Source organism: Argopecten irradians, chromosome 7, assembly GCF_041381155.1.
Source record: "Argopecten irradians isolate NY chromosome 7, Ai_NY, whole genome shotgun sequence".
NCBI classification, from domain to species: Eukaryota; Metazoa; Mollusca; class Bivalvia; order Pectinida; family Pectinidae; genus Argopecten; species Argopecten irradians.
In genome coordinates, this window is record NC_091140.1 from 16726028 (window position 1) to 16737555 (window position 11528).

An 11528-nucleotide genomic window follows, 5' to 3' on the forward strand; every position below is an offset into this window, starting at 1 on the left:
TATGTTGAGATCGAGCAGGGTTGCATAATGATATGACGACATTCACAAGTATAATTTCTAAATGCAGGTAAATGTAAATCGAAAAATTACCACGTTAAGAACGCATTAAAATCCTCAAAATACACCGTAAAACTCATCTTGGCCATTCCAAATCGTAATATTTTTCGCGGGGGAGACCCCCGGACCCCCAGAACACCAAAGTCTCGCGCATTCGGCGCTCGCAAAATCATCAAAATCGTATTTTTTTCCGGGGGAGATCCCCAGACCCCCAAAACACCAAAATCTCGCGCATTCGGCGTTCGCAAATTCTAAATCGTAATATTTTTTTCCAGGAGAGACCCCCGGACCTCCAAACACCAAAATCTCGACCCTTCGACGCTCGCACGCCATTTTGTATATTCATTAATTTCCTGTTAGCGTCGCCATTGATATGGATGTGTACAAGGATTATATGTAATGATTTATGAGAAAAAGTATATAAAGTATATATGGTTGTGTGTTGAATTAATCTCCCCCTGTGTGACCTATTGCAATTGTCTTTTGGCCGGCAACATCCAGTGTCTGTTGTAAACAATTTACAATCTTCTTAATAACCAAGAACCTCATACATGGACATGTTATTGGGCCATAGCATGCTGGGATGAAGGAATACAAAGTTCGTTCAAATCAATGATCTTGACCTATGTGCCAAGTCACAGGGCTGAGACATATTTATTTGTTTGTTTAAAAGCAAAACATTATTTATAACTGTGCATATCGGAATTCAGGTGACTGTTAGACATATATATCCTTATTGCCTTCTGCTCATTCTCAACTCTCATCCATTTGTAAACAATTCAAATTTTAACAAACTTCTTCTCCACAACACGGTTTTTCTCATTTTACAGCAAGTACAAAAACAACAACAATCAAATTACAATCATGAATATTTTGTATTGATATTAATTTTTTTGCAAATTTTCAGCAAAACAAACATGTTTCAAATTAAATTAATACACATATTTGATTAATATATTTGATCTGCATTCATTATTGAATTTAAAAAAAAAAATGAAAAAAATTCAAGTTTTAATCAAGGGAGATAAATCCGTTTTGAAGGATTTTCCACAAAGTGGAAAAGTTAAGATTAATCAGAGATTTACTATTTAAATCTCTGGATTAATTCACTTCCCATGCATTATTCAACCAAAATTTAGCCTGTTACATTAACACAAATTTATTAGATGAAGTAATTGTCGAGTATATATACATGAACTTTGACATCTGCCATGGCACAACATGTACATATGTAATCTTCAATTTATCAATGTTTCACAATCAAAGTCTAATGTAATATCACGCTTTACATAAAATCCAAATTCTTCAAGCGATTGTCGCTTCGTAAGTTGTCCAAACGACAGTGCTTCGCATCATTTTGACAACAGCTGTCAGGCACGCGATTTTGTCAGGTGTTCCTTACGTCATTACAAATTTGCCGCTTATATCATTGAGAAATGTTTTATTATACTTATAATTAGGCGAGCGTATTTTCCTCTAGATCTTAATTTAGATTTTCAGATTTTGATAACTTCTTGTATTAATCTTCTATTCATACTATTGGTAGATTATAATGTATTTTACATATTGATAAGAAGTGTTTTGTTGATATCCATTTACTAATTTTTGTAATTTCTGTCAATAATCATGGTTTTTTTAATATATAAATCTATTTATCTTGTCTTGCATTCTTTGAAAATCCTTTATTTGTTTATTAATAATCTTTAACGGAGATCGAGGATTGCGTTGGAATAAAGATACACCGGAGTTATTTTCAATGAATATATGTTTAAATTTTCAATGTATATCGTCAATGTCATGACCATAATACTTTAGTTGATATTATTATAAATATTAGGTGCACATAAATATATATCGTAATTTTGGTCAGACTGAAACATTGATTTATCATAATTACTTCTGGCAGCCGACCAATTCTTGAGTACCCATCAGTAACCATTTCTTGACCTCTCATGTGTACGATAACACGCTAAATTTCGTGAATATGATAGAAGACGCCACAATACAGGTTTCCACAAAAAGCTATTGTTTGAAAATTCGCGTGTTATACTACACATACTTATGCCATTACAGGAATTGGTGAATTGTTGCAATGATGTCACAATTAAATTTTCTTTGTTGTTAATTACGTAATATTTCAGATCCAATTGAATCCTTGTTGAAATGTGAAAATCTATAACAAAAAAATCCATAAATCACGCAGTATATAAACTGCTGTCTTGTGAAAACATGTACGAGATATAACATTTGGCAATTATTTGAATATGTCATTGTATAATGTCTATGCACAAAATGTTCTACATGAATGATATACTGATCATCCAACCAGTTTCTCGGGTTTGTTTCGTTCTAGTAGTCCGTACTTCCATGTATAGGATTAAGCTATATTACTATAATGAGCGTATTACCATTTACCTCATCACTTTATTTTCGTGTATTCCGTCTTTCCATATAACAGAGTTAGATCCCTTGCGGGTAAGTATCGATTGTTATGTCATTACTTTGTGAGCGCAATTTACGTCGGTTTCTCCGAAAAGTATGACGTTACGTTCGCAAACACATGCCGTCACAATCAATACCTATTCGAAAGGACAGATAACTCTGTAACATACAAATACAGAATGCTCTATTTCGTATCTTCGTTAATATTTTAACATATCCATGAATACAGTAATTCGCAATCCAAATTACATTTTGTAGATCTTCTTTATGTGATTTGCTGCGATACATTTGAATTCACCAATCTATGTAAAAATGTATAGCTCGTGAAAATGAAGTGGTTTTCAGTAAACGATGGTACAATGTATGTAGATAACGATTATTTTAATATTAAATTCTGTGAACGTTTATTTAGTATAGGTATATTTTGCTTTATACTGTGATGATATTTGGTATCATTATGCGATGGAGTAAAAACACATTATCGTGATGATAAAGGTGATGATAATGATGATTGATGATTGATGATGATGATGATGATGATGATGGTGATGATGATTGATAATGGTGATGATGATGATGATGATGATTGGTAATGGTGATAATAAATGTAATACAATTATCTAATAGTGAAGAAAACACGTTATACTATAAATACATTTAGTACATCACATGATAATTACTAGGAATGCGATTGGATAAAAGCCATGGTCTATTTTGCGACAGTTCTCTGTCCTTCTTGACTACGGAGACTATACCTGACTACGGGAACTATACCAAAGTATAGTCCCCCGGGAATGAACACGCGACCAAATATATGACGTCATAATGAATGTCATGTGACGTACTAAATCTATTATGGCCCTTTCCCTCGGGAACCGTTCTCCTATAGTGTTGTCTGGCGAGGTATAGTTCCCTCGTCTTCGACTCGGGGACGATACCACGCCAGACAACACTATAGGAGAACTGTTCCCTCTGGAAAGGGCTATAATAGAATGATATAAAAAGTGATGATGGTTATGATGATGATAATAATGATGATGATGATGATAGAATTATAGCATTATGCAATGTTGAAAAACATGTAATCGACAATAATAATTTTGTGAAATGATCTATTTATAATGGGAGAATGGGAGAATTAAATACATTGCAATACAACGCATACACAATAAAACAAAATGACAATCCGTATTACTAAGTTTGATAACTATATATTGTACAGTGTTAATATGATTTCAGGGGTTGGTTACTATTGTACAGTGTTAATATGATTTCAGAGGTTGATAACTATATATTGTACAATGTTTATATGATTTCAGGGATAACATTAATTTAGCAGTATTAACAATAAAAGAGAACGGATTTCTTCACAAATTACAACAGAAGTGGTGGCAGGATAAAAGTCAATGTGCCCAGGATGGTAACAAGGTAGGTTATACGGATAATTCTTGTACTGATAAATGTTATAATTTGGCAGTGTGTCCATGTGTCTAATGATATGTTTATATAGTATTGTCGAGGAATAAAATAGCACTATCCCATCATGAGACAATACTTTAAGGCAATAGTGCCCTTTCGACCCGGCCATAATGGGTTTAGTACATCACCCTCACATGAGACCCGTTATCATGTCATCGTAACAGAAGCACGTCAGGCGACACCTCGCAACGCTATCTTCATTTCCACACCACGTTGTCACATTAAAAGTACAACATATGAATTGTCGAAGAAATCTGATTCTATAAAATAGGATTCAGCTTCACGAAGATTTAAAAGTAGATCAATATAGGACATGAATGCTTTTATATAAAAGCAACATTTGCTCCCATTCCCGTACACTACAGCCTGTCCGCCATCTTGACGTCTTGGTCGAAGCGTAACATTAAATTACGTCAGGTAATGGTGACGTCAAAATGCATTCACGTTCAATTTCGCGCCACTTCAATAGTGCCCGCTTGCCCGGGCACTATTGCAAATAGTAGCCATGTGTGTAGCCAATCAGAATCCAGTATTCTGTCACAAAATGTACTTATTTGCAATACGTCCACATGTGTTGTAATAGTTGGCAGTACGTCCCCATGTCTTGTAATGTTTAGCAGTATGTCCACTTCTTGTCTAATTTGGCGCTATGTCCACATGTAATATGTTTGGCAGTGTGTTTGCATGTCTTGAAAATTTCGATACACGCGTCTTTGAATTTTCATTCTACGTTCCACTATAACATATGTATGCATAACTTTGGAAAACTATTATTTATAAAAGAATGCTGCAAACACATTTAAACGGAATCCGTGTTTAAATTATACTTGTACCACAGGGATCATCTGGGAAGAAGTCGCTGTCGCTTAGCAATGTTGCTGGAGTATTCTACATTCTGATTGGTGGGCTGGTCAGTGCCGTCATTCTAGGAGCCATAGAGTTTGGTATGAAAAGACTTCGCCTTGTACCGAAGGTAAACATATTTTTTATACTACATGTATTTATTTTGAAGTTTTCTGTATTCTATGGAATATTGCTATATCTAATCTGAATATTTTGAACAACCACACAACTATTCTTATTGCATTACATCACACGACTCGAAGTATTATGTGACTTGTTCTAATTGCTTTTTGTCCATCATTTTACGTCGTCTGTCGTTTGTCGTGCACCCGGAAAATGAATGTTCAACTTCATCTCAGAATTGACCTTACATAAAGATACATTCTTTAAAGAGTGAATCTTCTCTTAAAACTAAAAGCAAAACAGTAAAAAGTGTATGACATTTCAAAACATCATACATTAAAACAGATCACATGAAACTCGAATCGACATTAAAGATGAAATACTCAAAGAAAATTCTTTATTTTTTCTCAAAGTTTACATTAACATCTGTGTTGTATGACATTAAAATTCTACTTGTACAGCCAGCCTATATGAAAGGCACAGAAACAGCTACGTCATTAATAGACACGCCTTCAGAACGCGAAAATGGTGACGTCAACGATTATGCTGCTCCCCCTCCTCATTATCCTGCCGATTTCTCCCAGGACAAAAGTGTAAGAACGGTAAATATGAAAGTTTTCATTGTAAAACTGCACTCGTGTGGGTTTTTTTTAAAGATTTTGCAAATAAAATTATTTGACACTATGACATGTGTTTCCTGTAGCATCACTTTGAAGAACGAAATATCGTCAGAATAGGTCGAAATAAAGAAACAGGCAACCATTTTTCGTATTAAGTACTATATATAATAATATAATAAGTTTTGTTTATGCTTTCTTTATACAGATAATTTGCAATAAACAATAAAACATTTTCTCAAAACAGGAATTAGAAATAAGTATCTAGGACATTAGATCTATATATATCTATCACCATGGTGAAAACTAATTACAGAATCGAGATGGAGAGCGAATTTGTACGGACGCTATTTAATTCAATTTACAAAAATTCAATACAATTATAGAATATAATAATTATTGCAAATAGTCATAGTAGTTAAAATATTGAAATAATAAGTTTGAAATCAAATAAACTGATATTGTGGGATAAGCAATTTCATATTTATGTACTAGATATATAGCCGCTAGATAACAACATGTTACAATATTTTTAAGTGGAAGGAATAAAATATTAATTGCAGTTGTGTGATGAACATCGTCCACTAGAGTATATACTTTTAGCACGAAAAAATGCATGAAACATCGTCTTTAATTAAACATTTGGTTAAGTTAAAAAAGTATATGTATATCTATGGTATCAGTATACTAGTAGTAACATATATACAATTTATAATGCGTAGAGACTGACATTGGACAAGAATAAGTGCTATATTCACCCTCCCTCAGATAATCTCGATGGACTCGAGTAAGTAAATCACTTAATTGTCCATTGATATTAATAACAAATCATACATTGTAGCTATACAATTTATGAATGAAAATATCTTCAAATTAAAACAAACTGCTTTTGTTTTTTCAGTTTACATATGGCATTATTTTTGTACATTTCAGTTTTCATATGACAATGCTTTAGTACATTTTAGTTTACATATGGCAATACTTTTGTACATTTCAGTTAACATATGGCAATACTTCGTACATTTCAGTTTACATATGGCATTGTATTTGTACGTTTCAGTTTAAATATGGCCATATTTTTGTACATTTCAGTTTACATATGGTAATACTTTTGTACATTTCAGTAAACATATGGCAATACTTTTTACATTTTAGTTAAAATATGGCTATACTTTTGTACATTTCACTTAATATATTGCATTTTGTTTGTACATTCAGTTTACATATGGCAATGCCGTAGTACATTTTAGTTTACACATGAAAATACTTTTATATATTTCAGTTTACATAAGGCAATACTTTTGTACATTTCAGTTTACATATGGCAATACTTTTGTACATTTTAGTTAAAATATGGCAATACTTTTGTACATTTCATTTTACATATGGCAATATTTTTGTACATTTCAGTTTACATATGGCAATACTTTTGTACATTTTAGTTTAAATATGGCAATACTTCATACATTTCAGTTTACATATGGCAGTGCTTTATTTGTACATTTCAGTTTACATATGGCAATACTTTTGTATATTTCAGTTTACATATGGCAATACTTTTGTACATTTCAGTTTACATATGGCAATATTTTTGTACATTTCAGTTTACATATGGCATTATGTTTGTAAATTTCAGTTTACATATGGCTATACTTTTGTACATTTCATTTTACATATGGCAATACTTGTACATTTCAGTTGACAAATAGCATTGTGTTTGTACATTTCAGTTTACATATGGGAATATTTTTGTACATTTCAGTTTACATATGGCAATACTTTTCTACATTTCAGTTTACATATGGTAATACTTTTGTACGTTTCAATTTACATAATGCAATACTTTTGTACATTTCAGTTTACATATGGTACACCACAGTTAATTGGTTTTGAGGCACTTGACGACAGAAATACTCATACTGATGTGTAATTCAGTACTATGTTCAATCTTCGCCCGGAAACCATGGGGATATCTCGTCAGCTCGGACTTGTGCCAAACGTTTTAAATCTTCTTGGACAAAATAGCGAGATATTTCTAAGCATTGGATCAGTTTTGGAGGCACATCTGCATTGGCATGAGGAAAATCCTAATTTCTACATTAAAATATGAAGATATATCGAAAACTCAGTCCGTTTGATTTACTCAAGTGATAGAAGTATTCTGACTTTTCCTCACTTCAGTCTTACGTCCGATCATTATATATCTTCTCCACAATTTTTGTGATTGTCTCTTACTAGATTCAAGACATTTGATCCATTCCGATAATGTTTTACATTGAAATACGCTGACATCTTGTGAAATTGAACCCATATCAAAATCGACTGTCCAGTACTGTGATAATATCGACTTTGATAACACGTACTTCATGGTGTTCATTGTCATCCAGAATAGGCAACTGTCGATAATGGCATTAATATATATATAATCCAAGTTTCCCCAGTGCTCTATAACAACTTATGTATTTGTAGATTTGTCATTTACCTATGTTGTATTGTGAGTGTATGTACTCATCAATGCGCTTATCTGTTAAAGTTTCACAGTGCAAAGGTGTATTACATAAACCAGCAGCTCCGCACTCGATAAAAGCATCATGCAAATTAGTTTTCTTGGACACCACTGTAGCGCATCCTTGATATTCCAGAGGTTACTACTTTTGTCGTTATATCCATCCCTGAAATATTTCAAAGCAAAATGGTTATGTGTGCGACAACAGATGTGAAAGGTAGTTTGGTCCTTTGATACGCATCAAAAGAATTGTATAACAGTACATTTTTGTTGACTTTGTTGCTTTGAAATTGGGCGCCGTTGTCTTTGTAATATTCAAAGGACTTCAAGTACTATTTAAATATATTCAAGTCTTTGAAGGCATGTGAAACGGCCTTCAGTTTTGCTATGACATTTTACACGGGTGGATATGACGACAATGATAGTAACCCCTGGAGTATCGAGAATGCATATACATGTACTAGTATACCTGTCGATAAAGCATGAGTACATATCATTATAATTTTCAGTTTTATGTCCAATCATATTATGAAAAAGAACATTACAAAACACCATCGCCACCCTAATCTGTTGGAACAGAATGTTGCGAATACATCTCTTGGTCCAGGTTTTCACAACACATTAATCAGTTTGATACGTCTTCCACTTACCAAGACAAAAGACCCAAACTGCCCACATTATTTTCATATGGGACCATAGTCCTCAAATAAAGGTATTGATCATGTGATGATACTGTCTCAATCTCAGTCCAAATACGAACATTTATGACGATCAAGATGTAAAAAAAATCAAAAGTATGCTAAAGTTTTGCTTTTACATAATTACATCCTCGATACTCCAGGGGATACTTTCACTGTAGGTATATCAGCTGGAGGCAACAGAACAGGTACATGTTATGTAGTCCTTTGATGCACATCAAAACAATCGTATAACGGTACACTGTTGTCGACTGTGTGGCTTTGAAGTTGGGCGTCGCTCTCTGTAGACTTCAAAGGTATTTTTTTTTCATACTGAACCGCCTTTAGTTTTACTATGAAATAATCTAGGGATGGATATGACGTTAACGTAAGCAATAGTAACCCCTGAAGGATAAAGAATAATAACAATAAGAAACATAACTTTTATAATTAATTATGTCAGAAATCAGTACTGTGATATCTTGATGATCACTGAGATCGTCTGATTGATTGATTGATTTTTATACAAAGCTTAGGGCAAAAATCAAAATTGCATCTTGATTATCTAAGCATGTAATTGGTATGTTATATATGGCAGTTTACGTAAATGACTGACCTGTGGCTATTTCCTTGTGCTAATTACAACATATTATCTTTAAAAAGATATTATTATCATTGTTAATAAGTGCGAAAGCATGTGTTTGCAATTGCTAATACAGAAAATAATTGTAGAAGAAAATTTGGGAGTTATTTCCCTTAGTTTCACATCAGTACTGACGGAGTGAAACGAAGAGAAGTAACTTTGGGGGATAGAAATGAGTTTTAAGGTCAGATTAGAAAAAACCCATTAGGAGTGAAATATCATATATGAACATTTAAGCAAATATACCGAATTCTATGAAATGCGGAATGAACTCACAATTGAGGCATATTGATTCCAAGCTATAGAATGTTTTATTCATTATTATTAGTGATATGTATATTACAATGAAACATCGAATGATTTATTTTTATCATTTCCAACATGTCGGTTGTGTGGTATATAGGCCGACATGGTGTTTGATTGACACCGTCAGTAATAGAATTATTATATACTTCACAGTACACTGTATGTTATATCAATGTTATATCAAACATGTTAAAAAGATATTGTGTGTTTTGTTATATGTACATATATACAAAGTAGCCTTCTGATATGAAACCTAAAACAAAAATGAAAAATTCTTGAGACATATCTTTTTTTTGTCCGTTTATTTTTAAAGGGCCACTACCTTTCCGAAACAGTTTATTTTGAAGTTTATGTCCTAATGACATATCTAGGGTCATTTAAGGAGATGCGTGGTAAGGCGGTGGAGTAAACCCGGAGCAACTATAGGAAAGCCATAAACCAACAGTCAGTGAGTTTGGAAATCGCTATGGGTACCTAGAAGTGTAGGGCTAGTGTCATAGCATTTGAACCACTCGGCCACGATGGCCCTCCTGTTACAAAAAAAAAGTACAGAAACTAATACCAATGGTAAAAGGAGTTACTTTATGAAGGATAACGAGTAATGAAAATCCTCAAAGAACTACATGTAAACACTTCAGCTTTCAAATAAAAAGAAAAAAGTACAAACTGACAAACAAACCTAATGACCGAGAATAAACTCTAGGCACTACAAGGGACAAAAGAAGACAAATACACAAACGGAGACAAAAGAAGGCAAATGCACAAACATAAAAAATTAGACAAATACACAAACATAGACAAAAGAGGACAAATACACAAAAGAGACAAAAGAAGACAATACACAAACATAGACGAAATAAGACAAATATACAAACATAGACGAAATAAGACAAATACACAAACATAAACAAAAGAGGACAAAAACACAAAAGAGAGAAAAGTAGACAAATACACAAACATAAACAAAAGGAGACAAATACAAAAACAGAGACAAAAGAAGACAAATACACAAACATAAATAAAAGGAGACAAATGCACAAACATAAACAAAAAAAAGACAAATACACAAACATAGACAAAAGAGGACAAATACCCTAACATAAACAAAAAAGTACAAATACACAAATATAAACAAAAGAGGACAAATACACATACATAGACAAAAGGGGACAAATACACAAACATAGACAAAAGGGGACAAATACACAAACATAGACAGAAGTAGACAATTACACAAACATAAACAAAAGAAGACAAATACACAAACATAGACAAAAGGGGACAAATACACAAACATAGACAAAAGGGGACAAATACACAAACATAGACAGAAGAAGACAATTACACAAACATAAACAAAAGAAGACAAATACACAATAAAAACAAAAGAAGACAAATACACAAATATAAACAAAAGAAAACAAATACACAAACATAAACAAAAGAAAACAAATACACAAATAAAAACAAAAGAAAACAAATACACAAACATAGACAAAAGAAAACAAATACACAAACATAAACAAAAGAAAACAAATACACAAACATAAACAAAAGAGGACAAATACACAAACATAGACAAAAGGGGACAAATACACAAACATAGACAAAAGGGGACAAATACACAAACATAGACAGAAGAAGACAATTACACAAACATAAACAAAGGAAGACAAATACACAATATATACAAAAGGAAACAAATACACAAACATAAAAAAATTAGACAAAAACAAACATAGACAAAAGAAGACAAATACACAAACATAGACAAAATAAGACAAATACACAAACATAAAAAAATTAGACAAAAACAAACATAGACAAAAGGGGAC

The 11528-nt window shown here is 32.6% G+C and overlaps 1 protein-coding gene across 1 annotated transcript in view; it reads left to right on the forward strand.

The window, feature by feature from the left end:
- Nucleotides 1-9406, forward strand: part of LOC138327050 (glutamate receptor 2-like) — a 50657-nt gene extending 41251 nt beyond the window's left edge. The window contains exons 16-19 of the mRNA XM_069273041.1: nucleotides 3819-3927; nucleotides 4817-4951; nucleotides 5406-5546; nucleotides 7420-9406. Of these exons, the coding sequence (XP_069129142.1) occupies nucleotides 3819-3927; nucleotides 4817-4951; nucleotides 5406-5546; nucleotides 7420-7491 (457 nt within the window). The 3' untranslated portion in view covers nucleotides 7492-9406. The remainder of the gene's footprint in view (nucleotides 1-3818; nucleotides 3928-4816; nucleotides 4952-5405; nucleotides 5547-7419) is intronic.
- Nucleotides 9407-11528: the final 2122 nt, after the last annotated feature.